General features: G+C 38.0%; 3 protein-coding genes across 4 annotated transcripts; all 3 read left to right on the forward strand.

The window, feature by feature from the left end:
• Positions 1 to 1,024: 1,024 nt before the first annotated feature.
• LOC114537921 (XK-related protein 6-like) lies at positions 1,025 to 2,367 on the forward strand. The gene has a single exon (XM_028559039.1). It carries the CDS (start codon positions 1,114 to 1,116, stop codon positions 2,365 to 2,367), a length of 1,254 nt encoding a protein of 417 aa, XP_028414840.1. The 5' UTR covers positions 1,025 to 1,113.
• A 2,195-nt stretch (positions 2,368 to 4,562) lies between these two features.
• LOC114537937 lies at positions 4,563 to 10,676 on the forward strand. Of its 2 annotated transcripts, none has more exons than XM_028559053.1 (2): positions 4,563 to 4,613; positions 9,598 to 10,676. In XM_028559053.1, the coding sequence occupies exon 2, from the start codon at positions 9,661 to 9,663 to the stop codon at positions 10,300 to 10,302; it is 642 nt and encodes a 213-aa protein (XP_028414854.1). In that variant the 5' UTR covers positions 4,563 to 4,613; positions 9,598 to 9,660; the 3' UTR covers positions 10,303 to 10,676. The 2 variants fall into 2 exon arrangements, with proteins under 2 accessions (XP_028414854.1, XP_028414853.1); XM_028559052.1 differs by lacking the exon at positions 4,563 to 4,613 and adding an exon at positions 4,896 to 4,928.
• A 1,324-nt stretch (positions 10,677 to 12,000) lies between these two features.
• Positions 12,001 to 15,754, forward strand: LOC114537917 (uncharacterized protein YdhS-like). Its single transcript, XM_028559034.1, has 2 exons — positions 12,001 to 12,081; positions 13,226 to 15,754. The coding sequence occupies exon 2, from the start codon at positions 13,268 to 13,270 to the stop codon at positions 15,188 to 15,190; it is 1,923 nt and encodes a 640-aa protein (XP_028414835.1). The 5' UTR covers positions 12,001 to 12,081; positions 13,226 to 13,267; the 3' UTR covers positions 15,191 to 15,754.
• The last annotated feature ends 3,534 nt before the right edge of the window (positions 15,755 to 19,288 follow it).

A 19,288-nucleotide genomic window follows, 5' to 3' on the forward strand; every position in this document is an offset into this window, starting at 1 on the left:
TTCCCAGCAGAATGAAATCATGATACCAACAGACGATGGTACGGCGGTTCAAATATACACCAAGGAAGGAAATCTGAAGACAACAATAAAAGTCCCAGAAGATCATAAGGTATGGAGCGTCGCATTTCACTACGAAGTTTGTAAAATATTGGTTTTAACCAGAGTTAGGAAAAAAGATTCCTGTTTCATTCTGTGCTACCCTGAAGCAGGCGGCGAGCTGGAGACTCTTACCTTCTTTTGTAAAGATGACAATCAGTTTCGTCCGTATCTGGTATCCCATCCCAGGGGTCCTCTTGTTGTTGTAAGAGACAGAAGCATCACTTACCTTTAAGGAATCATGTTTCATAGGTCAGATAAGACCCTAAAATCCAGATGTGAAAAAATCAAGATCAAAGATTAAGATCCATCGATCCTTTCTATGACATGCATGATTTCCACGTGCAGGGCCCGGTTGTATCAAGTCCGTTTAGCTTAAACGATGGATAAGTTCAAAATAGAAAGCAAGTCTATAGATCGTTTTATTCAACAAGCGAAGTAAATGTTTTTAACCTTAATACAACGATACCGTTTACAACTAGATATATTCAGTGCATAATATTCAAGTTGACTCATTCTAGAGAGATGTAAGAGTGTTTGTTATTTAATTTTGACTTATCCACCGTTTAAGCTAAACGGGCTTGATACAACCGGGCCCAGACAAACATTATCCAGTCTATAATTGAGCAAAACTATATCCTATATCATACAGGCATCCTCGAAACCGCCAGAAAACTGAATTTATTTCATCTCTTTTGCACTTAACAACTGCATGACAACTGTTTACATGCAGAGAGATTACAAGAGATTACTCTACAAAAGGATGCTTATTGATTTATAAGTTATAGTAAATATATGCAGAAGATGTGTTTGCTTTGAACAAGGGTTTTTTAATGCTAAAGTATATAACAGACGATCAAGGATTGATATGCGATATATTTTCTTCAATTGGAAGGTCGACCGTAGTCAACCAAACAGTTTATTTTCATTCAAAACGAGAAGAAACAACTGAAACATGTGTTTTAAAAACTACAGTAATATGGAATACGTTAATTCTAATGACAAGAACATTTCAAGATGAGAGGGAAAAAGGAGTTACTTATATTGATCACGGGTTTTTCGTTATTCATATTCGATTTGGGTTCCGATATATTCGTAGCCGTCAAATATTGGAAAAATGGAAACGTTGCGTGGTTCGCTGCGACGGTATCAATTATATGTGCCAGTTTATTCGTCGTTACAATCGTCGCGCGTGACAAAACGATAGAAGCAAAGAAAATTAGCAGGCTCGAAACTTGCGTGAGACTGTTTTCATCGATATTTTTGTGTTATATCCATCAGTTTAGGCAGTGGAAACGTAGGTATTGGGATACTGCCGGTCCATGCGAGGATAAGTGCGGGCGGGAGTCCTGTGTATTGTGTGAATCGTATCGTAATGAAGACAATAATTGGGTTAAATCTGTGTATATATTCTCTAAGATGCATTATACTGAGGCGATGGTGGAGTCCGCCCCACAATGGTGTCTGCAAATTTACATTATGTTACGACAGTGGCAATTTCCATGGTACACGGTGCTTTCAGCAGTATTTTCTCTACTCTCTTTAGCTTGGAATGTAACCACACTTGAAAGGGGCAGAACAGAAAGGGACACTAAATACAAACGAGGTCAAAAATGGAGCATAGTGTTTTCGTTATGGCAACTTTCCTGTTTCGTATCGCGATTCGCTGCAAAAATGATCTTCGCACATGTGTTTCATCAGCATATTTTTACTCTGCTTTGTATTCATCTAGTCATTGTAAACGTCGGACTGACTATTGACAAAACTTGCAGGAAAAAAGAAAACTTTCGTGATTGTTTAGTGTTTCTGTTAAAGAAGCCTTTGTTCATTTTCCCTCTCGTGTTTCATCCTTCAGAAGCGACGCTTTACTGGTGTGGATACCGTAAACAAACAGGAATGTACTACCGATTGTGTGTTATTTACGTTGTGTTATCTCTGGAGAATATCGCAATGGTTACTTTGTCTCTTGTTATATCGAGGCCTGACGTGCCACATGTTAACAATCTGCGAACATTAACAATAATGTTTCTTGTGATGGGGCTGATCATTGGAACAATCTCCCTTGTGGTGCAAAGAAACTTAAAACTAGCAAGAGTTTGGCCCTTAAGTGTAGTAATAAATACAATGGCAGGAAAAAAATTCAAAGGTACTATTGAATTTCACGTCGGAGGCCGTGATTGCAATTCTCTAGAGGAACCGGAGAGTTTACACGAAACCCAGTCGTCTGCTTATCAGTGTATAGAAACAAAAATTGATAATTTCTTAGAATGAAATAATATTTACGAGAAAGTGCAACAGCATGTTTTTAATAATAATAATTTAATAATCAAAAGCGGCTCGTGTTTTTTATCCTTTCCGAAAGTGTCGCAACATCCCTCGTGCATGGATCACGCAATCCTGCACGGAAAACCATTTGGTAATCTTTTATTCTGGCATCAAGCGTTATTTTTGTAAATTGATGTTGCTCTGACCTGTGCTAGACACTTTCGCTGGTTTTAAAAATAATCTGAGGGTACCTAAATATTGAGGCAGGATTCAAGTCAGGACTCAAGTCAGGACTCGAGCCAGGACTCGAGTCAGGACTCGAGCCAAGGACTCGAGCCGACAAGCTCCGATTTAATGACTCATCTACGTCTTGCTGATCATGATGGAAACTTCTATTGCCGTCTTTCCCGCGTGCCTGTTGGCGTAAGCGGGTTCTTCCCAGTTTAATGGTTCTTCCAGTGTGCGGACAAATTTTAAGCGCTTTTGTTCATTCGTTCCAGAATAAAGTGCCACGAATGAACAAAAGCGCTTAAAATTTGTCCGCACAAGAGAAAAATTTGCTTACGCCAACAGCCACGAGTGATTATTAACTCGGCTAGTTGCTCTCGTGTGCGGCAGGTTTTAAGTAGACTAGAATTTTTCCGAATTCGTTAAATGTGATTATTTATGATACCATTTTTTGAGTCCACAATTTTTAAATCGCTAAATGAATTCAAAAACAGAACTTTGCAAAACTTCTAGTTAGTCAGCAACATTGTATTGGTCGCATATAGCGTTAGAAAGGCTAATTCTTTTACCATTACGGTGCATGCACCATTAAATCGTAAAGATTTGAAAGTTAAAACAATGGATAATAGAAACACAATGTGTTTTTATTCTCCATGCCATGGTCAGAAATGAAAATTAACGATTTGCATCCGATATTTTGGACAGCAATTACCTGTTGGTTACGAGTTATGTTACCCCCAATTTTTATTTCATAAAATGATTTATTATAAAATCAACTATATGTCATCCAAATATGGCGGATTGGTCGCATTGCGTGAGAAAGGTTAATTGACTCGAGTCCTTGACTCGAGTCGACTCGAGTCCTGGCTCGAGTCCTGGCTCGAATCCTGACTCAAGCAATAGTATATCTCCATGACTATATAAAGAAATTCATGACTATATAAAGAAATTCATGTACAAGTTATTTGCCTACTCATCATAATATATAGCTTCGACCTAATTACAATTTATTACGCCTGGCATATGACAGAGATATATGGCAAAGACTTCTCAAAATTTACTTCCGTTAAAACCGCAATCAAATAAATCTTTATTTCATAATTGCTTTTCTTTACACCGGTTATCGCAACGTTTTAATAATGTGGTCATGCAATTATTAATAGATGTACGTATCCCGTCGTAAAAAATTAAATGAATGTTCATTGAAGTCTAATGACGGTGTGCATGCACGGAGTTAAAAATATTTTAAAAGAAGAAATATGCATGAAATAGAAGTGGCTCTTCAATTACATACAGGAAATAACGTAGAATCCCTCCAAATCTACCTCGATAAATATAAAGATTACTTTTAATTAAATTGCATGTGACAGCTATTCAAATCGATTGTTTCACTAGTAATATATATTATTCTAAGAATTGAAAACTCTATCTGACTGCCGTTAAAAGGCTCAGACATTTTTTTGCTTCATTAAGTCTACTCTAACAGTTTTTTATTTTAGCTACAGCGCTTTTAATAATTTTTTTTCAGCGCGTGCTCTAATTATATTTTGACAATGATATATGACTGTTATCAAATAATGCCGCGAGCAAAATAATGTTATGTTTCAAATTGCGTATTTAAAATAGGTTTCAACATCTTATCAGCTTCCCACAGACAGCATTGGGCCATTAAGCCGTCCTGACTTTTGGAAATCATTTTGTACTTCATGTGTATACATGCAGATTACACTATCTATCACCTTACCGTTTAATTACACGTCAGCATTTTTTGCGCAAACAGTAGTTTCCAAAACAATCACATCATCCCTGTCTGTTGGGCAACCTCCACAATTTATTACTTTCATTTAACACATGTCATCTTGTTTACTACAGATATAAATATTTTATTTCACGGGCCAGTGTGTTTTGCTGAGTAAGAAAACCACCGTGATTGTGCTAGAGTAAGAAAAAACTTTTCAACAATCCGTGCTTCAGTGTTTTTAGTAAAATAGGACGAGCTGATAAGATATTGGACCATTTCACGGGTATGTATACGAGTACGACCGTACGAGTACGAAATAATTGTATGTTTTGCCGTTTCGAGTTTAATTAAATTGGAATTATCTAGTATTATTATATATTATGAAGAATAATCAATAAAATGAGTATTAATATACTCCTAGCTGTCCTGCTCTCTCTATATATATAGCTACATGTTTCAAACATGCATGCAGCTATATATGCGAGTACAGAGAGAGAGCGCGCAAAACAGCTGATGTTTCGCTTACATGCATGATTACTTTTAAACATAATTATATCGCTGCTCTATTTGGTTGACTATATATATGAAAATCTGTTTGGTAAGTAGAAATAAAATACATGCATGTCATGGTAATACTATATACTACCTAACACGTTAGCGTTATATGGGTTAAATACATTACACTCGCGTGCTTATAGACGTCAATATGAACTAAAATACTAAAAGTCTACTATACGTATTGCACGCCTGCCGGCACACGTCGTTGACAATTTGTGTGAATATAGAAGCGCAATAGAGCTAGCTAATCTTGGCTATTGGCGTACGCTGTTTCTTCTAGCGTGCGCCGGACTTTAGTTGAAACTTTGTCGTCGCGAAATGTTGCAAACATGCGACATGAAGCAATCCAGGTGATTTTTTTCTGTTGCGGTGTATTAATGCATGCATTTCAACGTTTTGTAGGGGAGAGTTGAGAATTATCCGTGAGAAAACTGTTTGCACAAAAGCTATACATTGTATAAAAGAAAAAGAGTGTCTTTGCATGTGCATTACGGGCATTAGCAATATTTTTACGGTCGCCCCGTACTTGTAGGTGACGTTTTCTTCTCTTTTAGCCTCTGCATGTGTTTTCAAATATTGCGAGACAGTTGTTTTAGAGATTTTAGCTTTTTTAGCCATTTCACGATTTGAATACTTATTTTCCATACTTAAGAATCGAACCAGTGCCCGCGTTTCTTCAGAAATCTTTTGCACGAAGACCATCTTGGTAATTATAAATATACAGGATATCCGAAAAAACGGTTGATCTTACTAAGTATGCCTGGCCCGCTGTTGTATAGCATGACATATTAAACCACATACGAACGTCACATTCGACTGTTTGCGTCAAATATGCTCTGGCAGCATATATAATTAATTTTCCGTTGCTTTTTCCTAGCAAAATAATAATATAAATAATTTATTCACATTATTAGTACTAGGGAAATTTACAATAATCAATCATGCATTAAAATTAAGTATAATAGTTCTACAGACTATTTACAAAAACAACTTAACTAGACTACTCGCTAATGTTGGAGTTCCATTCCGACAACGTAATGTCGCTAGTTGATGTGATGGACGCAGTCCTCCAACTTCGACTGCCACGAACACACACCACGCGAGCTCTAAGCAAAGCAAAGGCGATCTTTCGTCGTAACCAGCTAACCACCATAGATGGAGAATGATTCTTCTTGTCAGCCAGCTTCGCACCCAGGAAGGAAAGAAAATGTTGGGTCTCTCTTCCGCATCCGCCAAAGGCGCTGAAGACGACCGGTGTGAAGGAGCCATGCTCGACCTCAACAATCCGTTGGTTGTAATGTCGCTTCTTTTCCCGTTCGTTGGCTTTAAACGAGCTGCTCAACGTCTGGCGTCGATGTGTAGAGGCGTATGGGTTAAACACCCTTACATCAAAAAATGCCTTTTCACATCTCTGCCAGAAACCTCTCGCAGCAATGTCCACTCTGGCGTCATCGGCTGAGTTAGCACTGGATGGAAGAACCTCGCCAGTCAAAGGAGCAAGAGCAGGTTCAATTGAAACATCGTAAGCAACGTCATCGATAGCAGCAGCAAGTAGATCACGGATCTCATTATGTCTTCGATGGATAAAACCTCCTTTCAGGCACGACAGGGCATGATCTACCGTGAACGATTTTCCACAAGCGCAGAAAGATGGAAGGCGTTTCAAAGGCCATCGATAACGCATGTAGATTGCATCAAAGAACTCACGCTTGGTCAAGATGTAGCCCTCTTCAGCAAGTGGCAGAGCAGTTAGCCAAGCTGAGGATCCTTTCAACTGGGCGAGGTCATTTGCTCGAATCTGCTCTTCACTCATGCTCGATCTCAAGTTCTGTAGCAGCAACGAGTTCCTAGCTTGACGTTGTTTTGCAATCTCACGGCGAAGATCGTGGATGGAATCTCCATGTTCTGCTGATGGTGTACCATTCTGGTGGATGATTCTACTTGAGAGAAGATGACAGATGGTTGTGGAGTTCAAATGTCTTCATCACAGATGTCGTTAAAGATCGGAATACCAAGACCTCCCATACGAGCTGGAAGCGAAACCAATTGTCGCTCATGGATGGACAAGCTACGGTTATCGAGGAGTGCAGGAAGGAGCTTCAGGTTGATGGTGTCGTCAACAAGCTGCATCGCGGTCTTGATACCTGGAACGGCACGAATGTGGTAAGTAAATCTGTGCCGAAAACCCGAGACAAACGCCGTGTATGCTGCTTGGGGTTGGAATTTGGCAATTTCACTCAAAACGTGAAGTTGCTGGCACCATTTACTAACTAAAGAACTAATATACTTATCTTTTCCGTCATCCGATCCAAGATATCCTCCAAGGTACTTATGCCCTTCACTTGAAATTCGTACATTAGTTCCAGCGAAGATCTCAATGGCAGTCTGCTCCAGGTGTGGCTTCACAATCAACCAGGATTTATCAGCTCGCGGGTAGTAACCAAGACTCGGACCATGCACGGCAATCTTCTCCCACCAGGCACGCAGTTGCATTAGCTTACCTGCCCCACTAAGGTCATCCGCGTACGCAACATGCCTTACATCACTAGCTTCACCAGATTTAATCATGAGCAGGAGTGGAGTAATGGCGACGGCGTATAACGGCATGGCTAACGGATCACCTTGCGTGGTACCTTCAGCTGATGCAATTTCTTTACCACCTTGCACGAACAATCTTGAAGCTGTTACATAACAATTGAACGTATAAACAGCCATTGCAGGACAAATGTACTGAATGTTATGTAACATGATCTTGCGGTTGATGGAATTGAACGCATTGGTGGCGTCTACCAGTAAGACAGCGTCTGTTTCTTCTTCTTCAAAAATCTTCGACATGGCGTGAACAGCAGCCTCGCAGCCTGATTGTTGTCCTGCACATAGCTGCAAGTCTCCTGCGCTATCCATGATTTGTGGTTTAATGGCAAAGACAATTGATTTTCCAATTATCCGTCGTAGAACCTCTCCAATCCCAATCGGTCTGACACCAGGGTTTTGTCCAGAGGTATTAAGCGACACGCTAAGAAGGTCTCTAAGCTGGTGGTCTGATCTGCTCCAATAACGACCTTCTGGGTTGCAAGTGTTCTCGCCATTAACGCTATTGCGGATCGTAGATCTTTGCCAGCATCTCCATAGTTGCGAGACACCAAAATATGCCGCCATCCAAGTGCGTCAAGACCTGAAGGACCAGCAGCACCTTGAGTCCTCAATGCTGCTTTTGCTATGGCTGCCTCGTCGATGTTGGCGAATAACGATGGATCGACATATGGAATTTCACCATCAATCATGACGGAATGATCCTCAGGTTGTGCAGGTGGATGTTTCTGCAAGAGGTCCTTGTACACAGCGTCATTAAGAGGAAGAACTCCACCACATGATTGTTCATCCAACAAACGTAGAGCTGCGTTCACTTTGCCACGAAACATGAGACTAGCGAAGGTCTTGGAAAGCTGTTCATTCGAAACCTTTCTAGTAGCCAGTAGTGTCGACTGGATGGTTCTGCATTCCCGAAGTAACCCATCAAAGTTACCTTGTTGCCACAAAGCCATGCGCCGAGACAGACAAGTCACATGGTCTTTCGATCTCGATTTGAAACTCGGTTTTTGTAAGAGAAGAGCAGGCATGATCATAGTAAGTTTTAAAGAAATATCATGCAAGATCTCCGAGTTACTGTTCCAAGCGTTAACAAGTCTCTCCAGTTCCCTGACGTATGACTTTCCAGCAGCTCCACTCGGCAACATAAACAGATTTTTGCGCCAAAAAACCACCTCTTCATAGGCTGCGTTAACAACTTGCTTTAGATCGTCTTTAGTGAGGCTGCCCCAAACACATGGTGATCCGCTATTTTGAGAACTTGAGGGAGTAACCGGATCGACAACAATAGAACCAGGCATACTTGATGTTTGTCCATCTTGTTGACTCGCTCCACCAGTTGCGTGTTTTTTCCTGCATGAATTTAAATGTAGCGACCGTCCTCGTTCCGAACCAAATTGTCTCGGGCACAAATTACATTGAAATACGCGCTCTCCGTCTTTGCTTTCTTGCGGCATAGTTTCTAATTAGCGTGCTTCGTCACCAACCAATTTACCAAATCACGTAGCACGCGGTTAACGGAATAACGTTCGCAAATATAATTTAACGGTCCAAACTCGAGAAATAGCAAAATATTTGCGTAAAAGTTCCAAAAATATATATAATATAACCAATTCGAACTCACAGAATTCACAGTTGAAGTAGCACTGGAAATTATTCACGCTAAAAGCAATGAACGCGTAACCACTCCAATGACCAATGTTCAATGTCCAAATCTTGATAAAGTCACAAAATGCGCGAAAACACCAAGTTAACAAAAAATAACACCAACGTTGTTTTAAAGATATCCTTACTTAAGTAATAACGCAATAATGTTTCTAAAAATTTAGCAGTAATTGTGTAAAAATTTCAAATGTCACGGAGCACTATTTTTTAGCGTCTTTACGCCATAGTGCGCGTGCTCTCCTCAAATAATAGCAAAATAATTGACTAGCGACTTCGAGCTAACCGCGTCGTAGTTCTTCGTAAATTGCCTGTATTAAATGCATGGATGCACATGCGAACGTTATGTAGAAACTTGTTAATTATGACTGTTGCATGCAAATTTATAACGCCATTTTAATACACTTGGCATGCATGTGTAACCATTTGTTTTCTGGCTTATTCATATGTGGTTATAGGTTACAAAATCACGAAGGAAGAGTACTAGATAAGATATCGCTGAATTACTATGAAGACTTAAAATGGAGGTTATTCCTGATCTAGAGAAATTGAAAGACAAGCTTCAGATCCAGAATGGTAAAATTCACAATCTTGATAAGCAGAGCTTTTGGAAAGATGAAATGCCAAATCTTAAGCGAAACTTGACTGAATGCGAGGAAATGGTACCACAGATCATAGAGAAAATCAGAGAATCGCCTCAGCTTTCCCGGGAATATGTGAAAAAACTAGAGGGAAGAATAGAATTCTTGGAACAGCGAGTCACCGAACTGGAAAAACAAAATTACTCTCTCCAAACTGGTCAGATTGCATTTGACTTCGAAAAGGATCTTGCAATATACATATATCCAAACGGTAAGAAATACGGATCCCGAAAAATATTTACGAGCATGAAAAATTGGTTGGAGATGAAAAAGGAGACACCGCAAGGAAGAGAAGCGAACAAGAAGTGGAATGATTTGAAGAAGAAGTTTTCCTGGTCGGAAGAACATGAAAAAGTGTTCTTCAAATTGCTCGAGTTCAGGAGGGTCTTTGCACATCCGCAAGTTGATCGTGAGGCGATTCAAACCCAGATTCCTGGCGACTTCAATGATGAGGAGAAGAAACGCATTCGAGATATGCTTGGCATGAATAAAAAAGTAAACGAACTAATGAATATTGATTGAAAAAAGTCTATCGAGACAGTCGCGACTGTCGCATATATAATTATATTAACGTACACACCAAAATTATACTTTTAAATTAAATGGTTGCAAAAATACAGACCTGTTTCAAAAAATAGACTTAGTCTAAAATTTTGAACACCTGCTAGACCACAGTAATCGGTATATCATAAATATGGGCGTTCTTAAAAATACTGTCACATTCTAAATTCCTTTCAATTTATTACATAGTGCTCCACTAGACTATATAGTAACGAGGCCATCAAACGGGCCCTCAAAAATCAGATGTATGCGAGCCTTATAAACACGGATCTAAACTATATACGTGCACGCCAAGCCGGGTTTTATTAATATTAAATATATATATATATATTATTGTGTTCTATACTATTGCATGTAAATATTGTAATCTAAAATATTAAATTAATGAAATACATATAATAAATTTAATATGCAAATATAATAAACAATTTCGTTAAACGATTCTATAACTGCATCGTCACAGAAGCCACTTCAGTCATACTGCTTGACCATGATTCTAAGCTTAATTGACTGTGAAATCAGACTGAGTGATGAAAGTATACTGTCTTTACTGTGCCAATAGAGCATCGTCAAAAGAAAAAATTGATAGTAAAACGAAAAACTTTTCTTAAATTTTCGTTGTTTTAAAAAAACTTTTAAATTGTTTTCAACTAAAGATGTACTGGTGTAGCAAGTAAAAATAGGGTGATGATACATTGAATTCAGTTGCCAACCTTATCCGAATATACTAGAAAATTAGTAATAATGCATGCATGTGCTATAGACAGAAATACTTCTGTAAAGGCCTTTTTCCCAGTTATCCCAAATTATCAAGTCATATTGGCTTTGCGAACTTCGCATGGGCCGGCATGGCTATATTTTCCGTATTTCTATATCTTGAAGTTAGTTCGTTTCTGGTCGCGGTAAACATTGCAAACTTCGATTCTCGAACGCTATGTTTTTTAACAGCAGGGAAACGGAAATTAACAAACTTCCAAGACAGTGTATTTTAAACTGTATTTATAACAGTAAGATAAATATCAAATGCTCAAAGCGATGGAATAGAACTCAAAGACAACATATTTTCGTAGTCATGCACGTCCGTGCATGAAGTATTTCAGTAATTCCCCGATCTGGGAAGTCACTCTTTCAAAACTAGGAGCTGTTGCTCGAAAGGCGTTTGGTTTAAACGGCACAGATCATCGTCTAGATTTTTTGATCGAACAGCTCGATTTTTTGATCGAACAAAATCTTCGTCTTGATTTTTTTCTCAATTGTGACCGGCCAAGTGAATCCGCTTAGGTCAAATTCCACAATTGAAGCAATAAAAAAGTTCCGCTAAGTGGAAACTGCTCTAAAGATATATTAGCAATAAAGAAATGACGGTCAAGTTACATTACATCTGTTCTATCTCCGTTTATTATTATCAAGTTTCCTTAAATATTTCGAAATCGTTCTTTCAAAAATTCGTTATTTTAGTCACCTTTCTTTTCTTATTCGCTGCCTACATGATGATAAAATAGGCCTACATGATGAGAACAATTAAAGTTCACAATATAAACATTCAGTTTCAACGCGTGATTCTTGGAATGATCGATATGACATCATTTCCGCAATATTACTATAATGAAAGAACACCATATAAAGGTGATGAATTAGTTTAAAGTAAATTATAATTTACATGCAGCAATACTAGTTCATTCAGCTGAACTCAAATCTGGTTGGGAGAAGTTTTTGGCCAAATACAACAGCTTCAAAATTGTAAGTATACGCGACCTGTATGTATATCTAACAATATCAGCGTTATCGATCGATAATTAGATCGTCTTAACTCGTCATCAATTTTAGTTCTATTAGACAAAGCGTATATGTTCTCATACTATAAACTGGCGTTTAATACCTAAACATCTTAAATAACTACAACAGTGCATGTATACCAGTGAGACGACTAGGCTGAATGAGGCCCTGCTTGATTTTCATAGCGATTATACGGCATAATCTTAAAACTATTTTATACAACTTCGGACTTCCGTTTATATAATTTACTTAGTTGTGCTACGTATTAAGAAATATTGCGGTAAAGACTCAAAAGAAAGTGTGATCAGATTGGCACAGCCGCATAGAAGGCCTTTTCTATCGCTCCCATGCAAAAATTAGTAATTCAGGCACAAATGAAGTATACGAAATAATGAATCGTAAAAACTGAAACTGAAAGAACTTGAATACTATATATCGAAACAATCTAGGTATACCTAAACGAATATATATATATACCTGCAGCTAATAAAAGTATGTGTCATTGCTTCCTAATGCATGAGAACTGAACTAGGATATCGTGAAGGGAGTTTAGTTTAATTGCGGTCTATAATACTGTAAGTAATATGTTTGCAGGTTTTTGCTTCATATTTAGGTTCTATTATGCATGCAGAATTAGTCGCCACTGACATCTTTAATTGAAAATTGGCAAATTTGTTTACATTTTTCATGCAGGCAAAGCCAAATGCCTAAATTTTTGATACTATATGTAAATTATTGATTAATGTACCTTTCTACTGGAAGTATTTCAAATTTGTGCATTCTGAATGGGTTAGTAAAATGTAAACAAATTTGGTATTTGGTCTAAAACGAAATTCCTCGATTCTTGTTGGTGTTAATTAGGTTGCTTTTTTGTTTGATCGGGTATTTTTCACTTGAAATATATTTAAAAAAAGACTACAATAGCCAACCTGCAGTGAAAACTAATCAGGTTCTTGGCAGGTTGGTTGTGTCTGTTGTGTATCTCGTGAGAAAAATACCCCATCAAACAAATAAACAACCTATAATAAACATCATTATTCTGCACTTGTTGTATTATATTACACCTGTTGTGCATTGGCGAGTTTGACAAAGTTTTTTCCTTCCCCAGCACAATCAACGCAACTTTGAAGCAATTAAACAAGGCTTAAAAATGAATAAAACAATTCCATCTTCAAATTACGATATTACGATTGTTGGAGCAGGTGCTTTTGGTACAGCTGTGCTTGGTCAACTTAGTCTTTTAGTGAAGGCCGCAGGATCGTTTCGCATACTAGTCGTAGAGGGAATGGAAGAATTTGGTCCGGGGTTACCCTACTCCAAGGAAATGACAATTCCAGATCATATTGTGAATATTGCAGCCGGTTGCACTCAAATAACCGCAACCTACATTCCTGTGTCTGAAAGATCCGATTTTATTGCATGGCTTCAGTCGCTAACTCAAGAGTGCCGTGCTTCGATTGGCGTACCGGAAAGTAAGAGCAGCACAGATTGGGTGTATCGTCCATTTCCCAGATATATCGTCGGTTTGTACCTTCAAGATAGATTCAAATCTTTCTGCAAGACGCTGGCACGCAAAGGTTTTGAAGTGGATTTGAGAAATCTTACAGAGGCTACTTCAATCAAGCCTGCTAACCATGACTCAAAACTTGGCTATGAAATCACATTGGATGATGAAAGTACTGTCTTTACTTGCACCCTTTTTATCGCCACGGGGCACTGGAGCCAGAATCGCCATCCACATTTTTCAGCGTGGATACCTTCAGTTTATCCACCACGCGTGTTGCAAGAGAGATCACAGTCGAAGACAAGCATCGGGATTTTGGGATGTTCTTTATCCGCTATTGATGCCGCACTAGCTTTGGGGAAGACAAAAGGTGTTTTCCAGCGAGTCGGCAAAGAGAAGGAAAAGAAACTGACCTTTTTGCCTTTCCAAGGAGAGGGAAAATTCAAGATGATAATGTATGGTCGCAAAGCAATTCTTCCCCAAGTGATGGGAGTGGTCGTCAATAAGATCTTCTCATACAAGCAGTTGATTCCGGAAAAGCTTATTCCAATAATCACAGCAAACAACGGTTTCCTTCCTTTAGAAAAGTTTTGGTCCCTTCTGAAGAAGGAAATCTATGACGAAGTTACCCATTTGCACCCGTATTTTCCCGATGACTGGGAAACTATTTCTTTGGAAGAAGCAGTGAACAGGCTCAACATGTACCTACGGCAGACGAATTACAAGGAAAGACTCAGTAAAGAAACAGAAGATGCGAAAGAAAGCCTAAAAAGTGGCATCCCTTTACTTCTGCAGAACGTCTTTTACCAATCATACGCCATCTTCGATGAGGTGCTGAGTTATTTCACTGCTGAAGATAGAATGCGTTTTGAAAACGTGAAAACCGAGTTGCATCTGTTAATCGCGCCCTTTCCTGTGCAAAATGCAGAGAAGATACTGGCTCTTATGCAAAGTGGCTTCCTTGAAATTCAGAAACTGGGAACTCAGTACACGATTACTGAAACACCCGAGACCAAGCAAATCAAGATTTCGTGGACCGAACAGAATCAATGTTTGGAAAACACCCATGACTTGGTTATTGATGCGCTGGGACAATGTGGTGATTTTGATAAAGATTCGTCGCCTTTGACAAAATCCCTAAAGAAGCATAACCTTCTACAAGAAGTTCTCGTCCCGTTTGGCGATTCGAAAAATGCCCAAAACCATTCCAAACATCCACAAGTGGTTCAGAGAAATGGTAGATATTTCTATCGTCCGGATGGTGCTCTTATTGATATACGTAGTTTTTCCCTAGTACCTTCAACAGATGTTACTTTAGCCTATCCAGTTTACTACATGGGTCCTCTTACGCAAGGTCAAGTCGCATTTCCTCAGGATTTGAGTGTTGTCACTACAGCAGCTGAGCGCTCAGTTTCCGACTTAGTAAAACGGGGAATCCTTGACAAAGGTATCAATACCTTTTCTCCAGAAGATCCTTCTCCTATGTACGGCTGGGTACTTAATGCAAAGGGTGACCTAAACGGGCAAATGAGATTAATGACGGAAGTACTAAAAGTACACAAGCGATAGGTTGATAGAAGATTCTTTGTTCAATCTTCGAACGAAAGAGACGTAGTTGCTAATTTAGTTTAAACAATTTTCTTTTTTAACTTGTATACTATGAACAGAGACAAGATAGGCGGATGCTTTGTAACATTTAGCTCTTATTCATTAGCTGTTGGGTTGTCCAACTCCAACCCAGTCCCTTTAAAAATAGAATTTTAGTTAAAAGCTGCTTTTAAATTGCTGACAAGATTTCGGCCTTGCAAGTAAAATAAAAAACTTTTGTCAAATTTTCGTTATTTTTAAAAATTGTTTTCAGCAAGGATACTGTGCATGAAGTAAAAATAATCATCGATAATTGCGGATGCCAATATTCATATATTCATAAGACTAGTGATTGCAACGACAACAGATTTCAAAAGAAATTGATAATGCAGAACATGAAAGTATGCATGAATATAGTCCCCCCCCCAATTATCGATGCTGGCTACGCCACTGAACATAATGCGACAATTAAACCTTTTCAGTTGCCAACCTTATCCGAATATACTACAAAGTTAGTATGCAATATATACTAAAACGTATGTGTAAGAAATATTTCTGAGTCACCCCACTCCATCTTCTAACTGATTATTTTTAGTTTTTTTTTTAGTTTTTGCTTTAGTTTAAACCGATTCTCTTTTTGAAATGCCTGTCTTGTTGCGCATGCATTAAATGAAATAGAATTTTAATAAAAGGCTTGAAATTTGATTAAAGGCTGCTCAAAAGTTGTTGATGAAAATCCAGCGTATCAACCCCTTATCGCCAAATAGAAAAATTTATAATGAAAACCGAATGAAAAACTTTTGTTTAGGTTTTTTTCTTCGTTATTTCGCTAAACTCCTGCAAAACGAAGAACGGTCAAGAGGATATACCGAGTAACACTTAGTATACATACAGGTGCTTTTCAGTCTCCGCCAATCTTCTTCTAAGCGTGACCTGTGCGTTTGTTTTGATTCAAAACCACATGCGACAGCTTCATCAGAATTATTTAGAAAATATAACGTTTATTCTTTGTAAATTGCAATTGTGCGGTTGGAAACTCATTCCGTCTCGTTATTCGTCGATATTTGGGAGATATAACCTGGCTGTTTTCTATTCTGCAGTGGTAAGTTCAATATCATATTATGTTATACGCGATATTTGTCGAATCCCAATGTGCGAAACGATAGCCGAAGAATGTAGTGCGAATTCCAAGTAAGAATCACCCTGGTTTTTGTGTTAGAATAGCAACAAATGTAAAAACCCAACAACCTTCTTTACGAACAAAACCTTGGTTTCTTAAATCTATCAAAAGAGGCTGTGTTTCTTTCGAATTCTCGGAATTTCGCCGGCAGGAAAATGCATAAAGTTCGTAATTAGGACAAACGCATTATACATTCAAGCAAGCTATAACGATGCTAGACAAACTCAAAATTTTCTGAAGCGTAATCAAATGAGACGTTCTTCGTATGGATTAAATGCAGTTATATACTAACATGTAGCTGTACCTTTGAAATATACATACATTGAACTTATTCGTCCGCCTAATCATCTGATAAATATCGATAATTATTTGATCTGAGAACAATTACTTTCCTAGCCATTGTGGCCTAGCAACGATTTTTGTTTTGCTTGCACGGTTCTTTCTGTCTGCACCGATGCATGGGCGCTGTTGCTACCGAAAAAGCCGCAACAAAAATATTCTAACTTTAACCCGCACTGTCACTTAACACCCTAACTATCAGGCGCTCAATAGTGTGCGAGAAAACGTGTTCTGTTTTTTTCAGCCGGAGCAGCGGATGACATTGCAAAGTTTGTAAAATTAGAGTTGCAAAAAAGTTGCGGGTACGCGGGTACCACCCGGAGGAAGGTTTGCTTTGAATGAGATTTGTAAGGAGGGTTCGAAGTCGAACACTCTAATTGATCACATGCATGTACCAAAAAACCAAATATTTCTTTATGCTGGTTGCCACTTGACTCAGTGACATAACGTCATTTTGAGGAAGGTTTTCAAAACTTGAAATCCTACCGGAGGAACTCTTTGCAACTCTGTGTAACATGCGGAAAGTTGTATGCTTTTGTTTTACACTACGATGGTGGCTATCAATACAATGGCTCATTGAAAGGGAATTCATAATTAATTAATATGGAGTTTATGAATAATTAAATATAGTGGGAGTTCTAGACGCCGTATACGTTCTGTTTATATACAACTGCAAATCTCCGATTTTCACGTCCTGCACAAAACGACTGCATTTCAGGACGCAGCGGGCGCTACCTCGAACTAGGCTCTATACAATTGATCCCAAACATCAACTTAATTTCGGGTGGAATCATACACAACTTAATCCAAGCAAGTCAAGAATGCTTTAACGTCTTATAACCGCTAAATTAACACTTGTACAGCAATTCTTGATATACTCTGAAGCCTGACTCAGTCTTCGCCGTTGTAGTGAAAATCTCGACTAGCTTGTCACGCGCCTTATATTTTGGGGAAAGTACTTAAAGTGCAGGTACATTTTTGACATACGTAGAGGGGGATTACCCGTTATTTTGCATTCCGTTTGTGGTGCAAATTTTAGATTTACAGTTCATGGACAACTTAAAAAGCACATTTTAGGTAAGGTTTCATTCACTTTTCCTATTTTTAAAGTAAGAAATCGTTCAGCTTGTAAGGGCTAAGCGATATGATACCTCAGTGATATTCACAAGTCTAATATATAATTGTACCTAATATGAAATGCTCACTTCTTTATCGATTATTTACTTGAGAATATACTCAAATATATACTTGGAAATATATACCCTTTTATTTATGCAAGGAGTTGGTTTTCATCGGACCTGGAAATAAGCAGTGTCGAGATTATCATGGCTGCAGTTCTACTTTTAATAGCACCATAAGGATACATAGTATGATTTTTCAGTTTGCCTACAAATTCTTTTAATGATATAAGCGGGAACATATTATAACGGTTACAAATCCTATACTTAAAGGGATATGGAAATAATTAAAGGGATGTAGAAATAAAAATTATTTCTGCATGTTTTGTTGAAAAGAAAATTTGCACTTCTTATAGAGCCTTTTAACAAAATTTGTTTATCTTCCTTACTTCGCAAGATATTGGCGATCAAAAACATCGACTATCGAGATATATCCGCCATGCATCAATAACAACTACATATGTTTACGCTTAATTTAGAACTCTTACAATTCAAACGTCATAATTTGAGATAAGTGTGATTGTAATACCATGGAACTGTCACTTTGCTGGATCGTTTATTTGAAGTTACAGAACTTATTTTTACCCAGCTGGTGACGTCATGCATATCAAAGCAAGAACACGCATATCCAAAATGGCGGATGGAAGATAATTTCATTCAAAAATATCTTGAGAAGTAATAAAGTTAACAAAAATCCATAAGCAAATTTTGTACATAATCATAACGTTCTTTTAAAACAGACAAAGATAATTTTTTTTGGCGTATCCCTTTAATAAGTGAGGGTGCATAGCGTCTATCGCATAAAACCAGTGTTCAGGCGCCTGCCACATGATACCCGTGTTTCAAAGAAGAGGAGATGGTTTCGTATTATTCGTGAGACTGACTGCAACAGACAATTAAGTGAATCACCAAGACCGTAAAAAACATGTTAATTTTACATTCGAGACATTCCATGTATGTTTTTAACAGCAGGGAAACAGAAATTAACAAACTCCCACGACAATGTATTTTAAACTGTATATTTATACCAGTGAGATAAATATTAAATGCTCAAAGCGAATGGAATAGAGTTCAAAGACAACATATTTTCGTAGTCATGCCCTGGAAAGTCACTGCCTCAAAACTAGAAGCTGTTGCTCGAAATGCGTTTAGTTTAAATAGCAGACATAAGTTCAAAATAGAAAACAAAATTATCTATTTTTTGAACAGTTGAGATGATTATATTTTCATTTAATAGTTTTTATTCATTGAAAGTATACATAGTCAATGCATAAGATTTAGGTTGACCATCCACAAGATGTCTGATAGTATATATTTATATACTTTGGCTTATTTATTTTTCAATTAAGCTAAACGCCTTTCAAACAGCTGGCCCTAACTTCA

This window comes from Dendronephthya gigantea, unplaced genomic scaffold, assembly GCF_004324835.1.
Source record: "Dendronephthya gigantea isolate DGI-Jeju-01 unplaced genomic scaffold, DenGig_1.0 000169F, whole genome shotgun sequence".
NCBI lineage: Eukaryota > Metazoa > Cnidaria > Anthozoa > Malacalcyonacea > Nephtheidae > Dendronephthya > Dendronephthya gigantea.